General features: G+C 34.5%; 1 protein-coding gene across 2 annotated transcripts; it reads left to right on the plus strand.

Annotated features, from left to right (window-relative positions):
- Positions 1-9,807: 9,807 nt before the first annotated feature.
- On the plus strand, positions 9,808-23,774 carry LOC147398036 (ARM repeat superfamily protein). 2 transcript variants are annotated; one of them, XM_086447150.1, is made up of 10 exons: positions 9,991-10,131; positions 11,873-11,932; positions 12,153-12,500; positions 12,872-13,087; positions 18,416-19,065; positions 19,729-19,825; positions 19,925-19,978; positions 21,408-21,517; positions 21,611-21,801; positions 22,986-23,774. In XM_086447150.1, the coding sequence occupies exons 3-10, from the start codon at positions 12,216-12,218 to the stop codon at positions 23,621-23,623; spliced, it is 2,241 nt and encodes a 746-aa protein (XP_086303276.1). In that variant the 5' UTR covers positions 9,991-10,131; positions 11,873-11,932; positions 12,153-12,215; the 3' UTR covers positions 23,624-23,774. The 2 variants fall into 2 exon arrangements, with proteins under 2 accessions (XP_086303275.1, XP_086303276.1); XM_086447149.1 differs by lacking the exon at positions 11,873-11,932 and having other exon boundaries at positions 9,808-10,131.
- Positions 23,775-24,735: the final 961 nt, after the last annotated feature.

A 24,735-nucleotide genomic window follows, 5' to 3' on the forward strand; every position in this document is an offset into this window, starting at 1 on the left:
TATCAAAGCTAGTTATGTGGTAGGGATTTGGTTAAACCTCTTTTTCTCTTGACTATAATTTTTTATTTTAGACGTCGAATAAAAATAAGGAATCTCTTTGTCATGCTTGATAATTTGAGATTCTTATCAAGAGGTCTGAATTTATTTTTGTAGGTAATAATACGTGCTTGTATATTTTGATTGATTTTAAAATTCTAGATCAAGTGACTTTGTAATTATATTTGGGAACAAATCCCAACAATTGATATCAGATTTTAGATTGAATTTTATTTTCAATCAAAATAAAGAGAATCAACTACCATTGAAGAGATTCAAGCAAATACCATGAATTAAAAGGAAGAAAATCAATTTGAAAATATAGAAACTTGATTTAATCAAGTTTTTTTTAATCTAAGTTTCTGACCAGATCTTACCGATCATCTTGGTTGATGACGTCGTCTCGTTACACCATTTTTTTTCTTGTTTGCAATTAGGGTTGAAAATTGGACGATTGGAAGTTAGTTTTCATCAGTTACAAAATTTAAAGTTAAAGCAATGTAGACTTTGGTTTAGTCCAGGTTGATGGACCAAGATAAGGATTTCGTAAATATGCCGAAACCCATCAGTTGGTGTACCAAGATTGAGGCCAGCATAAGCATTTGATTCACGTTAAGAGATTTAGACTTGGTCCAAGTCAATTGCCTAGATCGAGACAAGCCCAAAATAAATTCGTTGGGCTAATACACAACCTAAGCTAGGGTATAAAATGGGTCGAGCCCAGGTCAGATCTAAGGATATACATATTCAGATCCGAAAATTTTATCTGATTAGACTTAGATCCTATACACTAAAATTACATTCGAAGCATTTTTTGTTCACTAGAATTGAATCCGACTCAACCCGTTCTAAATTGTTTGATTTAGGTCACGTTTTAGTGAATCGTTTGGCATTTTTTTACTTGGCCTCTACCCTCTTCTTGCATAAGTGACAGTTTTTCAGAAAGCTGGGACTTGGTGTAAGTTTGGGGATTCGATTTGGAGAAGCAATTGCAGATGAATGGAAGGTTGCGAGGTAAGATCAAACCATCGGTTGAGGAATCGAGGAGACCTTGAAGGAAGTGGATTTCGTTTGATTCGGTTCATATGCGATGGAATTTGAAAGGGGGTGTAGTTTGAAATCTTCATGGTATTTTGCTTCTTTGTTGGGAGTTTCTATTGGGGATGAGATTAGGGTTAGGGCTATGATTTTGGGATGGGATCTTTGATTTTGAAAGGGTTGTTTTTGTTTATGTATTGTATTTAGTTATTGTATTTAGTTATGCTTTCGCTGCAATATATTGTATCATTGTATTATGTGTTTATCATTGTATGAAAAATTTCTCACAACTCGATATTCTAACACTTAATTACGGGGATGCATGTTACAATTTGGGACATGACACTTCTCATTATTTACTTAGAGACACGACATGAGAAAAAACTCGACCAACACCTTGATATTTGCAGTTGATATGTTTTAATGTTCCTTGCCTCGATTCAGATACGGATCCATCCCTATATCTTGTCATATCCCAATGATATAGGTGGTGGTAATTTTGAGATGTCGGGCAATGAAAAAAAATCGATTTTTTGAGTGGTGGTGATGGTCTTGGGTGAATTGTGTCGAAGATAGTTATGGATGTGTTTGATATTTCTCTCGAAGAAACCAGAATGGGTTTCATCAGTCGTGGCCTTCTTTTTCGAGATGATAGGTTTACTTCTACTTCATCTGGCTGTTCTGAACGTCAGAAAGCGGCCGATTTATTAAAGAGGTGCCGGGAGCAACGTGTTGTAGAGTTGGATGTGTTTGCTTGCCGCTTGAGGTTGGTTCTTGAGGACATCGTCCATGATCGATGAGTAGATCTTACCTTGTAAATTTGATAGATTCATTTTCAAAAATGGAAAAAATTCATCTGGATATTGTGTTTTATTTAATTTCTTTTGGGTTCTCTAAATTCCATGAGATAGTCTTTTTAGTTTCTTTCACATTGACATAAATTTGTTGGTGAATTAATTATTATGTATTGAATAAATTACCAACGCTTGATTTTTTTAATCAAGAGAGGCTTTGTAATGCCCAATTCTTGTGGACTTTGTATATCAAGTGCTGAGTCAGTCGATCACATTCTTCTTCATCTTGGGTGCTCCTCTCCTATTTGGCATCATTGTTTTGATCTCTTCAGGATTCCTTGGCTACTCCCAAATTCAGTTTTCTCTTTATTTCAGAGTTGGGATTTGTCTCTGTTTTCAGGGAGATTGAATTCTTTGTGGAGGTTATACTTCTGTTTGCCATTTGTTGGGGTTTATGGTTAGAAAGGAACGGGGGGAATTTTCAAGGGTGAAGTGTCAACAACCCAGGATATTTTGCTGAAAATTTTAGGCCATTTATTCTTTTGGTGTAAGCTTTGCCCGGATTTTATGGGTGTCTTTTTCGAAGACTTTGTCTTCCGTTGGGAGAAAATGTATTCTAGTTAGGTGCTTTTATTTCTTGGTTGGTCATCTCGACTGCCTTGTTTTTCTTGTACTCTCTTTGCTGTTTTAATAAATTTTGTACTCGTCAAAAAAAAAAAAATTATCATGTAGGCTTTCTTGTTAATTCCCCATCATTTAGTATTTCCTGACAGCATTTTTATGGCGTCAATTGATTGCTTTATTATCCCCAATTGGTATTCAAGTCTATGAAAGAAACCATTTAGTATTGGTTTTATGAGGGGAATTCTAAATGGAAGAAAAGTGGACTTCATGGAGTTTAAGGGAGATCTTTGGGACTAGGGATAGCTTTGTCGAGGAAGATAAAATCCAGTTGAGAGTCTATTCTTTGTTGGAGGGTAATGAAGATTAACAAGGTTTTTTTTTTTTTTTTTTTGGATTGAATTCGATCTGAAAATCATAAAAACGAAATGAGATTCAAATTGTTGGATTATATGATTCCTAGGACTTTTTATTTTTTTCAAGTTATATACATATGAATAATACTCAAAAAATTAAAAATACATATTATATGTCTATGCACTTCAAACCTCATAAGGTGACAGTTCTTCACAGATGCTTGTTAATAATTACATAAAACACATTATTTCAAATTGTCCAGTGTCCCAAAAATACCAGCCACTGTTCTTTGGGTAGTGTTTAAGAGTCAGAAGAAACAAAAATGCAACTCCTGTACTCCATGTTTGGCCTGAAAACATGCTCCCGGATTGGAAGATTCATACAACCATTGAAATAGGTGATAAACACTCCTTGCAGCTCCATTAAGAGGGCAAATCCAAATCTTTTGAGCATCATTTGCAATGATAAAGTAGAAAATTCATTCCTCTCATAGGATTAATGCTAGGAGATGGTACAGTATTTACACCGTCTACCAACTTGATGTAACTTTCCTACTTTATCCAGGCTTAGGGCCAGCAATGTAGTGTACATGAAATACTAAAGAGGCGGAGCTGGTGAATTTATGGACTTCAAATGGTGCTAATTAGGCTTCTTGTGTTGTTTTTGAAACCCTTTTGGAGGAAATCCTTATGGAAGAACAATGGCTGTTGAAACCAAATCAAGTGGACGGACTGGATTTTGTTAGATTCACCTTGTTCAACCTGATAGGCAGATTTTCTTTGTCATGATTTCCAAAGGAGTAGTCAGAGCTGTTGGGGTTCTTTAGTTTCCTATCCTCAAATTTTATGACTCAGTCAGAAGGATAACAGCTATTAAATCTGGTGATTATGGACTCCCCACTGTTTAGACAGTTTCTTCTTATAGAATCAAAACTCAATTTAAGCTAGAACTCTATCGGTGGAGTAAGGGTATGGTATTTGATTTCGTAGTGGAGGTGGTATTAGGGTGCAAGATAGAGTTTACTCTTTGTGAGGGTATCTTTCTCGTTCAACTCCATTTTTAGCTTGTTTGGTTTGGGTCAGGAAACTTTGCTTTCTTTGTGAAAGACAAGGATTTTTAAATTTCTTTAGCAACTTTGGGGTTTTTCGGATTGAAAGTTTTTGGTGGTGTTTGATCAATGGATTATTTCTATGGTTAAAATATTATATGCCAGTATAAAACTTCCAGACAGAGCTGGGTGAAAATCTGAGGTCTTCCTTTCCACTAATGTTCTTAAGAGATCATCATGAAAATTTACTGTCTAGGTATTTGAATCTCTTTTAGGCCTAACTTATTTAGGAAAGGCTGTGGATGCCTAGAGACTCCAGAAATTATTATTATTATCTAGGAGTAGGATCTTTATTAGATTGAAAGGAAAAAAATCTAATAAACATGCATAAATGTCTTAGAGAGGGAGTAGTGTATAAATATGGATGGATAAAAAAATGTATTCCCTTGGTATCACAATCTAACAAGAATTGTAGAATATTTAAAAGAGATTTTTTTTTTTTTTTTTTCAAATCTTTAGGGAGATTCAAGGGCATGTTTGTCATCTTAAGTTCTAAGAAGAGAACATGAGGAGGGTAGTAACAAGAAAAAGGAAAGAAGATTTTCAATGATGTTTTTTCCTCTCTTGTAAGCTTTAGAGGATTGGGATTTTGGGAGGGGAGGGTTACAATATAAAAGCATGGTAAGATGTGGGGTGCCAAAGCTAGTAGTGTTGCAAGAAATTAAGGTGTCATTCGCTAATGAGATTGCGATACACTTCTCGTACTAAGAAGTGCTTATGTGTGTTCAAAAAGCATTTGTTAATGCATTTTAATCACTCCTCACTTCACTTAATGAGACTGTGTTACACTTCTCGTACTAGGAAGTGCTTATGTGCATTCAAAAAGCATTTGTTAATGCATTTTAATCACTCCTCACTTCACTTAATGAGACTGTGTTACACTTCTCGTACTAGGAAGTGCTTATGTGCATTCAAAAAGCATTTGTTAATGCATTTTAATCACTCATTTCTACTGGGAGCTGGAAGTGGGGCCACATAAATTTTGATCAAAATCAGATTGGGTCAACTTGATCAAATTGGATTTGTCCTTTGGCCATGGTTTGGTTATGATCTTGAAGACATCCCATTGTTGCACTCACTTCATTAATCGATTTGTCAACCTAAGGACGGCAATTCTTGATGATGGACGAATGTTGTAAAAGTTTTTGCTCATCTTTAGATATGTTTCCAAAGCTCAAATGTGGTATTCCGTTCAAAAAAATATTAGAAATCACACTATGCTAGGAAAATGCGACTCTAAGCATAGAAATCATCATTTAGTAATTAAAAGAAATTTTACGAGAAAAATTATCAAACATTGACTAAATCACTAAAATACCCCTAAACACCAAAATACCCTCTTAAACCATACAACTCTTAGGAAAACATAAAATGACAACCTTTAACCAAATACATGATTTTTCCAATTTTCACAATTTGATAAAATTTCCAAAATTCCCCTCGTGGGGCTCACAACCGTTTCACATCAAAAAGTCACAAATGACATAAAACTAATATTTCCAATGAATTCCTTGTGAAAAATTGATTCGTAAACATCCTATAACATAAAAAAAACATCTTTAAGTAAATTTTTTTTTTTTTTAAGGGCAAAACAATAATTTTCAATTATAAAATTCAAAAATCTGAAATCAATAATTAAAAATCTTAATAAATGTAAAGTGGAATTTTAATAAATCAAATTGAAAAATTTTTAAACTAATAAATGCAATTAATTAAGCCTATGGGCTCAATTCCAAGTGCTAGCCTATTTATTTAAGTGGGGTCCACCTAATATTTTATAAAAGAACTCTTCATGGGGGTCTCAAAAAATTAAAAGATTTTATTCTTCAAAGGTCAAATAAATTAAATCTAAATCAGAACCACCTGAAATTTTATCTAAAACCATTGGAGGATCAAGAGATAGGCCTTATCTAAAGAGACCTAATCCAACACAAACATTATCAAAAACCTTTTTCGAAAGGTAACCCTACCACCACATCTCATGTGCCTTATGAAGTCTTAGGAAAAAGTTGTCTAAGCCTCTCTAAAATTTCGCCAAAACTCTAAAATTGAATCCCCAAACGCAATACTCATACCCCACCAGGCCTTGATTTCCAACCCAAAAACACTTAGAAAACCTTCAAATCATACAAATCTAGTTAGAACAACACCCATAAATTCTTACCTTAGAGCTTGGGAACGGATCCAGAAGCGAATACGAACCAAGGAAATTCGCAAGAGGAATGATCACCGACAGTCTCTGAGGGAACACACCGCTAACAATCAAGTGTCAATTACATCCAAAGGTAATCAATCACACTAACATAAGAAAATAGGTTTTTTCTGCAATGTATTTTTTATTTTATTTTAGTAGAGATCAACTTTTGTCGATCAGGATTGATGCCTAACACATTTTAATCCTGTAATCTGATCCTCGGATGTAATCTCTTCGAAGATCCTGATTTTTTTATACCCATATTAGAGTTAATTTCGGTTCCTAAACCGTAAAACTAGGTGACAACTTTGTAAATCTCTTAAAGAAATTTTTCCCAAAAACCTAAAGCAGATTCTCACCCGCAGATTGAGACACTTTCAAATCCTATGGGATGGGCCCTACCATCTGTATTTAGGTTGGATTTATCTTAGTTTTGGTCTAAATGCATTGATTTAGATCGAGGTCTAGGTCTTTTGTCATTGACCAAAGACCTAGGTTGAACTTGGTCTTGGCCCATGGATTGACAAGTATCGATCTATTGACTAGGGCCTACTCTTGGTCCATTGATTTGATCTAGGCCTACCTCGACATTGCTTGGAGTTGGGTTTAAAACTAGAAATCTCAATCATGTTAAGGTTTTTCAATTCTAATGGCAATCGAGATATATATATTTAGGTGGGTGGTGAGATTAAAATGGGGTAGTGTTGTTGGCCAAGATGACTATTGAGTTTCAACAAAGATTGGTTGGAAACTTCAATTTAAAACGTGATTCACTTTCTATATTTGATTATTAAACATTCCATTATCTTTATTAATTTATGAATTTTTTTATTGAATTTCTTTAATGGTAGTATGATCATTATGTTATGATTAAAAATATAATTCAATCGAAGTTCTGATATCAGTTGTTGGGATTTAATCTCAAATACAATTACAAATACACTAAATTTAGAATTTTACAATCAATTGAAACATATATATACATGGATATTTATCTACAAATGTAAATCCACATGTTTTATTGTCGAAATATCCAATTCTCAAACATAATAAATAGATTCTTTCATCGAATTAGACATTCAACTTGCAAATCCATGTTCAATAGAACACATCCAAATTTTAAGGGAGAAAAATAGCGGAAGTGTTTGGGAGATGGATGGCTTTCTTTCTTTAGTAAGTTAGAAACACCTCGTTTTTTTCACTCTCTTATCAATATGGGAAATCAAAACGTACTACAGTAGGATTTTTTATTTATTTATAGGCTACTAAAGTTGGAAATTGCTTAAGAATTCTTTACAATTTCAAATTTACTCTAGGAGAAAGAAATCACAATCCCTCGTACCCATGAAGATGGAGAGTTAATACAAACCATTATCCTTAGATCCACAAAATGACTTCCAACCATTGGATTATGTCAAAATGACCAGAATGTTTATCTGCCAGGAATGAATATATAGATAGAATTGAAAATTATAAAGCAATTTGAAACCTCGGGTTGGGTTGGGGCAGGGCCGGAGCCAGGATTTCTCTCATGTGGGGGCAATGTAAGAGTGGAAGTTTTTTTGTGAGGGCAACGAAGACTGTAAATTTTTTTGTGAGGGCGACGTAACAATGAAAACTGTTTTGTGGGGGCAACTAAGAGTGTAAAACAAATTAGGAGAGGAATAACTCATTACTCCAAAGAAGGTTTGAAAATTCTTATGGGGGCAAGTGTCCCCATTGCCCCCACTCTAAATCCGTCCCTGGGTTGGGGCAACACAACACATGAGTAGTTCGCTTAAGGACCCCACCTAGTTCTTAAAATGTAAGTGCGCTCCTACACACTTAGGTCATGACTACACTACACCTATAAAGTATTTGGCCTATTCATACCGTCACCGTGTTATGATTTCCCATTTTAATTAGAGAACTTCCTCAATTTAGTTTCCATGGTGGGTAGAAACACATAGGGTGTTTCTAACTCATTAAATGTAATTATCCATATATTCTTGCTATTTGCCCCCATTAAATCTACTTATGTGGTAGGGATTTGGTTAAACCTCTCTTTCTTGCGCTCTTGACTATAATTTTGTATTTTAGACGTCGATGTAAAGATAAAAAAGGGTAATCTAGAAATCCCCCCTAGGAAAAAAAATTGTCCAATTCTCTCATTATTCTTCGAGTATAAAAAATTAATTAAAGTATTAACTACATAAATAATCCAGATTTTATAATTTTATATTAATTATTTTATGAGACAATGGAATAGGGTTTTCCGTAACGGTTATCTACAAAGAACACATGCTAACGAGCCATATTCAACAATGTGACTCACAGAAACAAATATAGAGTTGGGATTAGGGGACAACCAAAATTTAATAACCTTTGTCGTGCATGAGTTAGAAGTTTTAGAATGAGCTGATTTTTTGTGAGAATGATCAGATGTTCTCTATAGTGAGGAGATCATCCTCACAATACTCCGTTTATTATGAAAAAAAAAACTCATCAAAAGTGGTTTATAATAAGTTAACGATAAAAGTTGACAACCCATGATTCTTCAACTTGTAAACCACTTTTGATGGGGTTATAAGTTTCATAATGATCTAATTTTTGTGAGGATGATCTTCTTAACATAGAGATCATCCTTACAAAAAATCAGTCCATTCTGAAACTTCTAACCCATTTAAGACAAAGATGGTCAAATTTTGGTTCTCCAGTGATCCTGACTATTTGCGTGTGTGTGTAAATGTTAATGTCCAAAACTTCATGGGGACATTAGGATTCTCCACAACCTAATATTTTATTTGATCTCAAGATTAACATCCAAATTCAATCCAATAACACTCTGATCGGATTATATTCTATTAATATAAATAATCTTCATATATTTAAATGAAATATATAATATAATTTACATTCATTTTCATATATTTTCCATGAGTCCAAGGAAAATATAAGAACTTGTGGTTAATCCATAATCAATTCAATCAATTCCAAAATTCGATTGTTGTTGACACCCAAATCCTTGATCCTATATCTGTAGTTATCAAATTGGAATGGATTAGATATTGGTTTTGATTCAATCCATTAACAACTCTATCGATTGATAGTGGGGCTGCAACTTGAACCAGACCTTGGTTTAGTTTTGAGCACAATTAGCTAGGTTCGGGCCAAATTGTTTTTTGACTGATCCAAATCAGGTTGGGTTCGGACATAAACATCGGATTTTCCTAAACTCGAACTTAATATGATTATAATTTAAAAATATTTTTAAATATCTTTATTTCTTTCTCATTCAAAATTCATATTTCAAAGTTTAGGTTATCATCATAATCTTTTTCATAACATTTTCTTATAATTTCATGTATGTAAATTTTGAAATATATTTTTAGAATAAATAATAATAAATTTTATAAATATTTTTATCATTACTACATTATCTAATATTACTTAGGAATGGGGCCAACCCAATCAAATCGACTTGGGTTGGGTTTGGGTTGAGCATTTCATGCCTGAGGTTGGATTGGGCATGGGCATGGGCCTGGGGTGTAGATTGGGCCCGAAATCCGGTCCAACCCGCCCGAGTTGCAGTTCTAATAGACAATGACAGCTCTATAATTCGTGTCGGCTCCACCATATCTTATTTATCATCTATAAGAATCTAGATTTTCCCTTTAGAAATATAAAATAGAGGACCAAATACATGACCTCAACTCAAAACTCAACACTGGAATCTATCTTGATTCAGTAGTTTCGAGAGTAGGGAAACGATGATGGCTTCAACAATCCCACCCATCTTCAGATTGAATCTTCCCCATATCCAACGGTCCAGGATAACTCTCACCAAGAATCCGACCCCACTCAAAACCTTCCTCCACTATCGCCACCATCTTCTCCTTAATCCTAAGTCTCGCTCTTCTCTTCGTCTTCTCCTCAGTCGCGTTAGCAGCGATAGTGATGGCGGAGGTTCCATGGACGTCACCTCACAACACTCTTCAACCTCTGTAAGTTTCAAATTACTATTATAAGTTAGTTCCTCAATTATGATTTCTATTTGAGTTCGATTTCTCCAAATTGTTTGTTGTTTAGAAATTATTTATGAATTAACCCTATTATATTGAGTGAATTATGAAGTTTTATTTACAGCGGTTTTTTTAATCCAAATATTGTTGTGTGATTAATTCTGTAAAATTGGGGCATCATATTTATTTAATATAATAATCAAAATGTTTCTGTGTGTGAAGAAATTTGATTTATTCAAATTGAATAAATTCGGTATAAAAAATTAAATATATTTTTTCTTCTAATTATAAGATGGATTTTAGTAGATTCTCAGTCACAAAACTTTATTTTTATATAGATAATAATTATTTAATATCAAGAAGCCCAAAACCTGGTTGACTCGGTTGAGTTCTTATAAACATGGACAATGTGATGGACAATTCACATTGATTATCTTGTTTGGAGGCCTTTGAGAGTCATCTCGGTCTTGGATGAGCTTTTAAACCATGAGTTGTACTCCTGTTTAGGAGTTATGTACAAATTAACCAAATTTTAATGGGTAAATGATGAATGTTTTTGTTTGAGAGGTTGGTGATAATTCTTTATTGAGAACATTGTAGTGTGGTGAATTTGATAAAAGTGAAGGTGCCTTCTTGCTCGGTTGGTTAAACTTTGTTAGTGTTGATAGATGATCTTCATCTACTAATTACTAACCACTAACCTGCTTGTTTATCAAGAACAAAAATTGATGAAAGTGGGGTGACAAATTAAAAAAAAAATCGTTACTAAAAATGTTTTTTTTTTTTTGTTGGGTAGATTTTTGTTTTTGCATGGCAAGCGAGGTTAGTAGTCAGAAAAAATGAATGTGGGTTCAACAGGATTTGAACCTAGGTCAGATCAACACCCCTCAAGCCTTACTGACTTAGATAAGTTGGCATCTTCAAAAATTTTGGGAAGAAATTTCATTAATTCGAATTGAGTTATATTGTTGTTTAGAATTTATGTATGAATTAACCATACTTTATTGGATAAACAGCTTTATCCAAAGCATTGTAATGTAGTTAATTTGATTAAATTGGGGCATCACATTTATGGAACATTTCAAGTTTCAAAATGTTCTCTAGAGCTCAGGGCACACAAGCCTGAATGCTCAATACAAAGCACCCTGCTTCAACTCACTCGATGATTGATGCAAGTTACAATTTTTCCTTTTTCCCTTCCCAATCACTTCTTTATCTGACGTGGAATTAAATTTTGAGAGTAAAAGAAAAAAAAAACAACTTTCACTTTATCACTTCATCCGCAAGCTTTTAGTCAAAATTGGGGATAAAGAGTATAAACCCAAAACCTTTTTAGATCTCTAAACCAATAAGCCACTTGGGTGTTGATAATTGTTAATCAATTTCAAATAAATTATTTTAACTCAAAAAGAATTCAATTTTGAAACATAAATCCAAAAATCTCTACTTCTTTTAAAACATATTTAGAAAATTTCAATGAAATTCGGCTATTCAGAAAGTCATGCATGTGTGTTTTGGACATACACCTATTTTATAGTTAGTGTTAGCATGGCAAAGTTCATTAAGGTGCTTAGTGTGGTGTCTTGAACTGAGAATGTTGTGTGACAAAACAGACATGTCACACACACACAATCCTTATGGAGGTATATTGTTCTTCTAAGTTTTCGCAACTGTAACAAATGCCTGATTGGGAAATCTTTTCTGTTGCACCCTCTCTGAATAGATCATGGGATGATCACTCGCAAAGGTTCTGAAGTACATGCTTGTACCTTATCTTTGAAAGGTAAAAGTATGCCTCAAAATAGAATGTAAAACAGCATCTCTTGTAGAAAACTAATGAAAAGGCATTTTGTAGTTTCTTTTCCTTTTTTTTTCTCCTCCTATGAATCATGTGCTCTCTGGAAATATTATTACTTACTTATAGATCTCTCTCAAAGTTTAGTTTTATCTCACATTTTGGCCATAAGAAAATTCAATTTTTTTTTTTTAAATTTTAATTTCAGGAAATTGAGACATTTAGCAACACCCCTAGTTCCGAAGATGGTTACGTGGCTTTGTTCGTTCGGATGCTTGGTCTAGACAATGATCCTCTTGACAGGGAGCAAGCAATAGTTGCATTGTGGAAATATTCACTAGGAGGAAAAAACCATATTGATGGAATTATGCAATTTCGTGGTTGCATCAATCTCACCATTAATCTTCTAAACTCAGATTCAAGTTCAGCATGTGAAGCAGCTGCAGGGCTTTTACGAAACATATCTTCAGTTAACCAATACAGAGATTCAGTAGCAGAAAGTGGAGCAGTTGAAGAAATAACTGCTCTTCTGAGTCGATCATCTCTAACAGCAGAGGTATGCAAATACTATCTCATCCATGGACCTTATTCGTAGTGACAAAGTCGGTGTTCGGGAATAATTTGGCCAGAGAGCTTCATAAAAAGTCGGGAAAACATCAGATAAAAGCAATTTTTTAAGTATAAAAAATATTAAAAAAATATGTATTTTATATATTAAATATATAAAATAACACTTTAAAAATGCTAAAAATAAAAATAATCTGTGATTTTTTCAAAAAGTCGTTGATTAATCACAATATAATTGTGATTTTCTGAAAAATCAAAGATTTTTTTCCAAATATCATGATTTTTTCAAAAAAATTGCAGATTTTTGTCACTATTTTGAACATAAATAGCCATGGTATATTTTGAAAGATATTCTTGCAGGTAAAGGAGCAAAGTATATGTACTCTGTGGAACTTATCTGTTGATGAGAAGATTAGAGTGAAGATTGCAAATAGTGATCTCCTTCCAGTCCTTATTAAGTTCCTTGACGATGAGGAAATGAAAATAAAGGAGGCAGTAGGGGGGGTACTAGCAAATTTGACTTTGAGCCAGTCAAACCACAATATCATGGTTGAAGCAGGTGTTATTCCGAAGCTGGTGAGGCCTAGTTTACACTTCTTTTGTTCATGGCAACAATTAAATTTAGTATCGAATTTGTCCTAATCAAGCAGTGACTTGTTGAGACATTGGAAAGTTAATGCAATTTTTTTCTTCAAAACAATAAACTTAAAAAAGAAGAAATACATGTCTGAGACACGTCGACACATTTGACCATAGAAATCTTAATTTATGTATGTAGTTTGGTTTCAGCCATTATTTATATGATTTTGATATACACTAGCTTTATGTAAATGCATTTTTTGTTTTATACTATTTTTTATAGATATCATCGTCAATCATCATCGAAGCCTTACCTCAAAGATTTGGAAAATGTATTAATCTACCTAAAAAAGTGGAGGTTTACGAGACCTACCGAGTATAGGGAAAGAAAAAATAGACCGGCTACATAAGGGATAAATAAAATAAACTACAAACTCTCACAACAAACATGATCCTAATGAAAATAAAATTGTCAACAAAGAATCCCTTGAAGTCATTAGCTTTGCACCAATAATGAATATTCTCAATAATGCTAATGATTACCTCATGTAGGGATTGGTCCTTGCTCCTTCTCCCAGAAAATTCTGTTGTATCTTTCTTTCTGACTGCCCCAACAAATAGCAAAAGAGCACAAGCTTCATAAAATTCCTTTTTTTTTTTTTTTTCCTTTTCTTGAAAGCTGAATTATGTGAGCTTTGAAAAGGTCCAAAACCAATCTAGGAAAAGTCATAAAAGTGAATAAAATAAAAGATGGTGAATAAGAATGTGATTGACCGATTTACCACTGAATTTGACAAAAATTACACCACAAGTTATAAGATTGTCTACTGTCAAAATTTTCTCTGAAGTAGTGGACCAAATGAAAAGCACTACCTTATGTGGAACACAATTCTGAAATTGTAAGAGTAGGGAAATTCTTATGCTCAACATGACTCAACATGACTCAACAATTTATTAAATGTATTGAAAGAGAACCCATTTCAACTCCTTGGCCACATTTGGTGATCTTCACTCATGGGAAAGATTGGACAACTCAAGATCTGGTTAATAATGCTACAGGTTCCCAATCATTGAAGTTGCTCTAATTCCAAGTCCTAAGAAAATCTAACTCGGGACCGAATGCGAAATCATCATTTTGTGGCATTCTTTTTTGATGAAATGTCAAATAGATTTGAAAATTGTTATTTTAAGGGAGAGGTACCCCTCTAATGATCATCCCAGAGTCAAATTCTATTCTCCCCTCAACTTTGTAAGCAATCCCATTCGGAATTTTTGGAAGCACCTTAAAAATCCTTTCCCACATACTACGACTATAACATTAGCCTGCTATCCCTACTCTCCCAACCCATATTTGTTGGACCACGTACTTAGCTTGAATAACTCTCTTCTGCATGCCTTCTTGGTTTGGTCAAAAACTTCACAACCATTTCCCAAAAAGGGCCAAGTCATCATCCTAATCCTCCTAAAACGTAGGTCCCCAAACTTTATGGGCGTACAAACTGCTTTTCACTTAATAAGGTGGAATTTCCTAGCACCATCTTCATCATTTCACTAAACTCATGAAACATTCTATCCAGTTGAAGCTCAACACTCCTAGAGATGGAGAAAAGAGATAGAAAGTATATAGGAGTGGTAAAAATCTAGCTCTTATTTAGATTCATTTTATCCTCTCTGGAAACAAACCTCAACTTTCATGAGCGCAGTCTCCTATCCACTCTCTCAATGACTATATCCCAAGTTGCCTTACTTCTATATCCCGCTCCTAGAGGCAAACCACAATAGGAGGTGGGAAAAGATCCAACTTCACAGTCCATACAAACCCAACCAACATGTCCAAATTTGAAATCGCTAAAAATCTTGTTGTCATGGTTGTCAAATGTTGTTTCTAGATTATCGCATATTTCACGATGGCATGTAAAATGTACTAACCATTGGGTTGTTATGCCATGGCATAATGTAGTATGTGATGGTACACGATATCACATACTGCTTTGCATCATGTTGTGGCCTAATCATTATGCGACGACATATTGCTTCAATGGTCAAACTTTTGACCGTTGAAGTAGAAATTAATTTATATTTCTTTTCCTTTTTAATTTCTTTCCTCTTCAGTTAAGAATACTCCCTTCTCACCCTCCATATTCGTACACCACTCTAAACCTTTTCTTTCATACCGTACTCTCATTCTCTCTGATTATTCAACCCTTCTTCTACACATTATTAGCTATTCAAACATTCCAATTTTAAGTATTCATTCAAGAAACATTTAAAGAAGTAAGATTCGACATTCACATTTGAAATGTAGGTTTTTTCCTACACTCTAATTCTCGGTTCATCATCTTTTCTCTAAGTTTAGCTATTCACCAAGTATTTTATTTTTTATGTAGTTTAAATTAATGTAAACACCATCATTTCTTCTTCTTCTTCGACCGCTTCTTCTCTTAGGCCTTGATCTATGAATGGGTTGGAAGTACAAACATTACCGTACTCCTATGGAGAATGCCCACATTATTTGTGAATATAAGTCAGGTGGCATTTAACGGTACATACAACACCTTGTATAAATGGCGGGATCCAATGCCAAGGCATGTCCAAATGCTACTCCTGAAATATGAAGGGAAGTCGTGGATTACATAGACATAATTTTAAGAAAAAGCATTATAACACTGTAATATTAGAAGAGTACATGGAAAGTGGTGGTTGTGGTGATGATAATGGTAATAGTGATACTTCCCCTACTTTGACAGGGAATCCTGTTGAGTGTTGTGTTATCCGCCTCCGCTCTCAGGTGGCACGTGCTCACATATTGTGCCCCAATTCGACCCATGACCCTCTTATATTCATAGTTGCACCTTCCTTATCAGATCGGTCTTTTGTGGTTAATGGTTGTCAACATGGTATCAGAGCGCTAGATTCGTATAGGTCACGGGTTTGAGTCTCCTTGAAGGAATTTTCCACCCTTGTGGGTAAGGGGGAGTGTTGAGTATTGTGTTATCTGCTTCTGCTCCTGGGTGTCACGTGCTCACATATTGTGCCCCAGTTCGATCCATGACCCTCTTATATTCATAGTTGCACTTTCCCCATCAAATCAGTCTTTTGTGGTAATGGTTGTCCACACATTCTAGATCACCACCACTAGCTTGGCCACTTAAAAGAGCTTGTGAATGTGATCCACTAGACCGTTGGTGCAGGTCTTATCCAGATGACATGTTTGACCAAATAGAGAACGGTAAAGGAAAACAACCATTAAATATATAGCTCAATGATGTACTAAGGTGACATTGCTTTTTAGTGCCATTAAATTCAAAAACTTTAAATAACGGTTGAAGCATAAGGACAATTTTGATGCTAACATTTCATCAAATGAATCAACTCATTGACTATAAGAACGCCGTCCAAAATTTGGCGTCCTTTAATGAACACACCTTGATTTTTATTATGTACCAATCAGGACTGCGATTACCTCTCTAAGCTTTGATGCTAACATCTTAGAGAAAATTTTGTAGGTAGCCCCCATAAAACTAATTGGTTTGAGATCTTTAATATCCTCCTCAGCTCCCACCATTTTTTGGAACTACAACAACAAAGGTACAATTCAATCCATGATAGAAAAAGGCATTATCTTGAAAATCCGTCATCAAGAACATCAAATCGTTCTTTGTAGTGTTTCAACAAGATTTAAAGAAAGATTTTGAAAAATTGTTGGGGCCGCCCAGGGCTTTATCACCACTCGTCTCATAGATCGTTTGGCATACCCCATTTTCTTCAAATGATTTCTCCCTGTTTGTTCTGAACTGATACTACTAAATAAGAGATTGTCCAACATTGGTCTTCTATTAAATGCTCTAATACAAGTCCTTGTAAGACTCACCACTCATTCCCTATTCCACTTTTCATCCTCTAGAAATGCTCCCCATTGATTTTCAATTGATATGTGTGATTTGTTTTTCTATGGAAACTAGTTGTGCAATGAAATTTTTGTGTGGTGTTGTCTCCTTCCTTCATGGGTACATTACGCATTCAGAAGAATCCATAGGATATAGGAGGTGTAGATTATTTTTATTTAGGTTTGTATTATAATATAATAAGATCTTTTATGCTGTTTCAGATCCGGATCCCTCTCAGATCCTACTAACTTATAACATATCCGGATCCAACTTGGGTTGGATAATTCTGGAACGGTTTTTTTATACCTATTTTACTCCTTTGCAAGCTTATAATATTATTCTATTTTTCCATTATACAATTTCATTTTATAAGAATCTATGTTTTAGAAAAGTAGTAGAAAAGAGTATTTTGGAAAGTTCAAAAATGTAGTTTTCAAAGCAATATATACTCAGATCCAGGCAGATCTAGGGATGGATCTGTATCAGACCTGGATCCAAGTCGGTTCAAGGGACATTAAACCATATTCGACCCCATTTTTTTTTAATTCAGTCTTCAGATCACTTGGATTTTGGGTCAAGTCCAACCCATTTGATGCTCTAATCAGATCTACACATATTTTCTGCAAAACCTTCAGTTTTCTTCTTTTCTTGTCTTTTTTACAATCTTCTGAGTGAATAGCTATTTGTAAGATACTGTCTCATGTTATGATAACTTCTCAAATGTCCTTTTGTCATATGATATTTGAGGAACTCTTCTAATTCTCAGATCAGATTCTCTCAAGTTATTAAAAGTGGTATAACCTACTTGCATAGTCACCAAGTTGGATTTTGGGAATAAGTCTGACAAGGGAATTATTTTGAAAAATATGGTAAAATTGGGAAACAATCAGAAAAAATCGTGAAAAAATTGAGCTAGGGTTAGGACCATGTAACTGTTGCTACTAGGTGTGGTTCTCATATTATATAATCAAATACCATGTTAAATAGCAATAACAAATCACCAAACCCATATTAAATTACAACAAGTAGGTGAACTACAGGTCTACAACACAATCAAGGTTTATATTTTCAAAATATAAAAAGATTACAATCACAAGTGTAAATTAAGATTCATCAATTGACCAAAATCAATGTCATCTTCATTTGCATCCTCATTATCTAACACTTCATATAAAATGATAAATATCATCTATATCAAGGTCATCTTCTCGTACTAGTGCATCAACTACATTTTTTTATTTTTTCTGATTTAATCACAAAGTTCATGCTGTTTGTGAAAGTCAAGACTTAATGAAAAGTCCCAATTAAATTGTGATTAAATCGGTGAAGGAAAATGTCACTATTTAATCGCGAATTTTTCAATAAGGCGCAGATTTTGGTGACTATACCTACTTGCATATCTAGGAATTCTAATTATCTTAAATACTGATTTCATCAGGCAAAGCTTTTAAAAAGTGACCCAGAAGGAGCTAAAGTAATTAGAAAAGAGGCGAAAAATGCATTGTTGGAACTCGCTAAAGATGAATTCTATAGAATTCTTATCATGGATGAGGGCCTAGTTTTAGTCCCCTTAATTGGTGCAGCTGCCTATAAATCCTTAAGGAAGGTTTCACATTCATGGCCATCTTTACCCGATGGAACAGAGTTGGAACGGAGTTCATCAACTCCTTCGAGATATGGTGCCTCTGAGCTTCTCCTTGGACTGAATATCAAAGGAAAAAACTTCAACTTAGAGGAAGCTAAGGTAAATGCAATAGTTGGACGTACACAACAGCAATTTCTAGCACGTATTGGTGCTATAGAAGTTGAAGATAGTAGGAAACCTCAATCCGAATCATCAACGAATCAGAGAAATACTTTATTGCCATGGGTGGATGGTGTTGCTCGCTTAGTTTTGATCCTTGAACTTGAAGATGTTTCTGCCATTTCAAGAGCTGCACATGCTATAGCTGATGCATGCATCAATGAACATATGCGGAGCTCTTTTGTTGTAGCTGGAGCAGTCAAGCATCTAGTCCGACTACTAAACCATAACAACGAGAATGTTAGATTTGCAGTATGTCATGCTCTTGAGAGGCTTTCTGTCAGGTTATCCATTTATATTTTCTAGTCTCGGTGTATCATTAAGGGTAAATTACATTTTCACCCCCCGTGGTTTGGCATAATTCTATGTCAATTTGACAATTACACTTACCTCCCCTATAGTTATCTAGCGGGCTCACTTAACCCACTTCCGTCTAGTTTCCGTAGACCAAATAGTTAAAAATGGTTTTAAATTTTTTACAAAGACCATTATACCCTTTTCAAAATGTTATTCTTTTTTATGAACAAAAATATCCCTGTGAAAAAATGGTTTCTCACGTAAGCGTGTGAATGCTTAGATGGGAACACTTTTATACTTTTAAAATTTAATTTTTTCTGTGGAAAAAAAAAAAAGATAAAATGAGAGGGTAAAATAGTAAAATAACTTCTGAACTTTAACACCTTCTGTTAAAGGGGAGGTATGTGCGATTGTCACAATGTTAGGGGGTCAACATGGAATTATGCCAGGGGTCAAAATGTAATTTATTCTGTCATTAATCCGTTCTCATGTCGACATATGTGAATTTGCAATTGGAGCACATTTTTACATTGCATTTATTTTCTTTCAGTTTCTGTAGCTGTATAATTTACTCAATAGAATAGTGTCTTGTATTTGATTGAACTTTCCAACATTCTTAAAGAACTTTTCCTGTCTCTTTCTTGCCACAGCAATGAGGTTTGTCAGATAGTCGAAGCAGAAGATGCTGTATATCCATTGATTAATGCTCTGAAGAACACAGAGACGTCAGAAGGCTTTATGGAGAAGGTTTCTTGGTTACACGATTTAGGTTTATCTAGATGTATTTTTTAGAAGTTTTTCTTGTTTGGTTTGGCTAAACTGACAGAGAACTTCCTGGAAATGCAGATTATGGATATTCTTGCTCGGATTTTGGACCCTGGTAAAGAAATGAAATTGAAGGTCAGTCAGATATCTTCTGCCACACATCATTGGAGCTATTCTTACTTCGGTTAGTAAAAAACCGGAATTAATTAGTTGAAGTTTATGGAAGTCGACAAAATAATTCTAAATATATTGGGGATTATGAAGACAATTGCAAAAAAAAAAAAAAAAAAAAAGCAAGAGAAAAAGAAAGAAGAAAAAAAAAAATGAACATGTAGGAAACACACACAAGAACAACCATTTGGAGTGACGTATGCAAGATTAATAGTATTCATGTATATTGATGCTGCCATCTGAAATACAAAGACTTCGATAATTATCATTACTTGGGATTGGTTGTCACAATGTTTTTAGAGGCGTAGGGGGCTTACGCCTTGAAGCTCTTCTTGGGGCGAGGCTTTCATAGAATGCCTTGAGGATTTAAGGAAAGGCTCTTTTGACTATTGCGCATACATCTTGTGGGGATATTTTGTATTCTTTTTTCCATCTGTCTTTTTTAGTCTTTAGAACTATAAAGTTGTCCCCAATATAACATTCATATTAAATACAATTTATAGCTCTTCTTCTTTTGCCATTATTCTTTTTTCTTCTTTATCACCTATTTTTTGTCATCTTCATGACAAACCTATGCCCTCTTCTCCTTACAGTCATCTATCTCAACACTATCATGAAGGTTACCATGGGTACCATTCCATTTTTGGTGGAGATTGGAGTAAAGCATTAACCCCAAAACATTCAGTGCTTCCGGAGTGTTTTGGATTGTCTCGAAATGAATTTGGCAAGATTTTTTCCCCCCTTAAGTAATGAATTGGGCGAGATTGTTTCATTTTTCTCCCAATGAAACATTTCCTCGAAAACGAGATTTAAAACCTTGCTTGTATCAACGATGACAATGGCAAAAGAAACCAGGACAATTTCTCCCATCTCCACCGAATGTGCTAGCGGGGTCCCCTAACTATGTGTATTGGATCCTTGGAGAGCTTTTTACAAGCTTACCTCCCAAACCAAGCTCAACTTTAGAGAAAGATTTATTTTATTTTATTTTATTTTTTGATCGGTAAGCCTGTTTTTAATGAGATCATTAACTTGGTGATGGTGGGAATTTAACCCAGGTCTATGGTACCATCACCCACATACTTTATCAACTAAGCTACCTGGCACCTTCAAAGAAAGACTATATGTTCCATTTGACAGAGTTTATGCTTTAATGTTAATTGTAAATATTTTTTTAGCGGTAATGAATTATGCCAAATTTCATCAAATTGGTGGAATTAATTCAAGTGTTTGTAGTTCTTTATATAAGTGATATTTTGTCTCAAGCTATTTATCAAGAAAAAAAATGTCAGCATCTTAAGAGTTTTAACATAATTCGACCAAATTTTAATGAATTAGTTGATTTTAAATACCATGTTTCTAACGACTTACCTGTCATGTTAATTTCTTCCAGTTTTATGATGGACCGGTTAATGGAACAGTGAAGTCTTTGAATGCAACGGGAAATGTTCCAGGATTAGCTGGAAACCTAGATATCATAAAAGAATCAAAAGCAACTACCAGGTTTGTTATGTGTTCTATGTAGTCAAGTATCTTGAATGAAGTTACAAATGATTAGTACAGTGAACTCATGATCTTCTTGCAAACCATCTTTAGGGAATATGTGTTAGATTCTGGTCTTATATCTCGCCTTATAGAGATTCTGAAGACATCATCTCCAAATTTACAAAGAAAAGCTGCTTCAATCCTCGAGTATATAGCAATTATTGAACCATGCATGGACACAATCGTTGCAGCGGACATTGAATCTGGATTGGATGCTGTTTTCCATCAAAGATTTTTGAATGGTAAGGGACATGTTCACCTTCCCATACAACTTATACTATTATAAGAATCGGTCTTCCGTTCCTCTTTTCTTCCATTTTAAATGAGCTCCTTGTTTGAAACTTCAAGGTCATTTTTTAGGAGAGATTCTATTGACATGCCAACTTTTGCTAATGCCACCCCAATTCACATGTAAATCACTAACGAATTAGCACACATCTTGGGGTGGTGTTAGTAAAAGTTGGTGGGGCAATAGAATCTCTCTTTTTCAATCATGATGAAATGTCTGTCAGTTCAGCTTATCTATTTCTTTTGCTCCCTTATGGTCTTCCAGATACTATTTCATAATTATCACCATTTAATCATAAATTTGAAACTCTTGGAATCCTACCTTCAATTGGTAAATGTAATGCTCATGATATGAATTCAGAAATTTCTTTTCAATTATCATTAACTTGGAACGAACCACATCTTAAATTGGTAAACCCTAATGTTTTTGACATGAATGCCACAAATTTATGTAACCCCATCTTCAACCTTTTTTTATTTTTTTTGAAACTAATGTTATTGCAAATTATCAAGGACAACAAATTCTTTGAATTTTGGAATTTAATTGCATACTTACTTCCTTTACGGTGCTCGGTACAATTACTTCTAGTGAAGCTGTTGTGGTATGTGGCTCATATTGAGTGGAACAGATATATAGAGAAAGTAGGCAGATGCCAGAGTGGAGAGAGGGGAGTGTTGCGTTCCGAGCGGAGCAAAGAACGCATAACGTACCGAACGGAACGGAATAGAACGACGGCATTTGTTTTTGGGATTGTTGGGGACAATTAATAGGTTGGGGGTGTTGGGGCAACACCCCCATGGTACGGTACAGGGGTATTATTAGAATATTCTAATACCTATTGTACGACTAGGGTTTACTATAAATACATATGATGTAACCCTAATTTACCATATAGTGAAAATTCAGCTTCTCGCTCTTGTGGATGTAGGCATACCGTCGAATCACGTTAAATCTGTGTGTTTTTATTTTCTTTCTTGTTTTTCCTCTTTTCATATTATTCATCATAATGGTCACACGTAGCACAATAGAAGCTTTTGCATTTTTTTCCCCTCAAAAAACTTGTAATAGATTCATTCAGATGCATGTGGCCTATACCATTAGTATGGATTTTAAAAACTTTTTCTGTCTCTATGGCAGACATGGAAGATGATTTAGACAGTCAGAAGCCGGAGCTAAATGCCTTAGAAGCTGAAGAAGCTGGCCTTGCAATATCTACAGCTTCCCGGTTGTTGACAAAGCTGCTAGATTTTGCGCAGTTTCGTCGTGCAATAAATTCTGTCCGCTTCACGCAAATACTCCGTAAAGTACTGAAGTCCGATATCCCTCTTCACCATAAAGACTGGGTTGCTGCTTGCCTTGTTAAACTTGAGTCTACATCCGGCTCCCATGTGCATCCCGAAAGCCTCATTAACATCGAAGTAACCCTTTACGAGACAATTCCGAGACTAATTGAACAGATAAGTACATCTCTTTCTCCAGAATCACAAGAAGCTGCAGTCGTAGAACTTAACACTGTAATCTCTAAAGGAGTTGTAGATTTCAGTAGAGCTGTTGCGGTTCAAGGAGGGATATTTCCATTAGTGAAGGTAATTGAAGAGGGGAGCAGAAGAGCTATTGAAGCTAGTTTAGCCATTTTATTCAACTTAAGCATGGATAGTGAAAATCATTCGGCCATCATTGCTGCTGGAGCTGTTCCTGCATTGAAAAGGATTGTCCTATCTCAAGGGCCACAGTGGAAGAGTGCACTTCATTTACTTAGAACTTTGCCGACATAATTTCAGAGTCACATAATTTGGGTCTCGATAGAAATTTGACAGATAACATGGGTTTTCACTCAATGTTTCTCTCTCATTGTATTCTGTTTTGTCCCAATTAACATATTCAATTGTTCGCAATATATTATAGACATGTTTCTCTTCCTCATAATGAGAATGTACAAGCTTGATGTTTGGTAATATTTCTTCAATAAATATTTTCGTCAGAATGTTTTTTTAGAGCTGCTATTGGCAACTCAACTTTTACTTATTACACCCCAATTAAAAATAAAGAAAATAAGAGAATGGTTGAAAATAAGTAAAAGTTGGGGTATCAATAGAAGCTCTTTTTTTTTTTTTTTTTTTTTTTTTTTCTTGGGTTTTAGGATTTTATGAGCCTAATCATAATTGTAAACAATTACTGAAATTGTTTGAACGGTTTTGTAATGTTGAGATTATAATTTGAGCCAAACCTTTGTAACGTTTGAAGAGTGTGTTTTGATAAAATAATCAAAGGAACGGGGATGTGATAAGTAAAAGTTGGGGTGCCAATAGAAGGTCTCTTGTTTTTCTTTTTGGCATAATTTAATTTGGAACCAGAATCAATTTCAATAGAATTGTTACCAAAGGGGCCTTAATAGTAAATCATAGTTTCTGAATTTATTTTCATAGTAATTAAGCCTCGGCATTGTGGCTAGAGTCTGTGCAGAATGTACATCCATTCTCACATTGCTGATATGGAGGTGCACACATAATCATCATAGATGCTTTTCACTTGTATCTCGATAAAAAGCATCTATGATTTAGTACAAATATCCACGTCAGCGATGTGAGAATCAATGTACATTGGAATGTTACTTCAGCATTTTCCTTGTGATTAATATTGATTCCAATTAGAGCTGTGTAATTTAATGCCGAAATCATCGGTTAGAGTTCTTTGAGGAATCTACGAGAAAATAAAAATAAAAATAAAAATCACATATTTAGAAATTTGGTGTTGGAATGCTGATGTTCAAGAGATCATTGGAAAAAAAAAAAAAAGGCGATCATTAAAAAACTGGTCCAATTTGAGAGCATGGACGGTATTGATCTGATTTTAAAACACTTGGCTTTACTATATGAATACAAAATTC

Source organism: Akebia trifoliata, chromosome 7 (genome assembly GCF_017979445.1).
Source record: "Akebia trifoliata isolate Shusen 1 chromosome 7, ASM1797944v1, whole genome shotgun sequence".
In the NCBI taxonomy this organism is placed as follows: Eukaryota; Viridiplantae; Streptophyta; class Magnoliopsida; order Ranunculales; family Lardizabalaceae; genus Akebia; species Akebia trifoliata.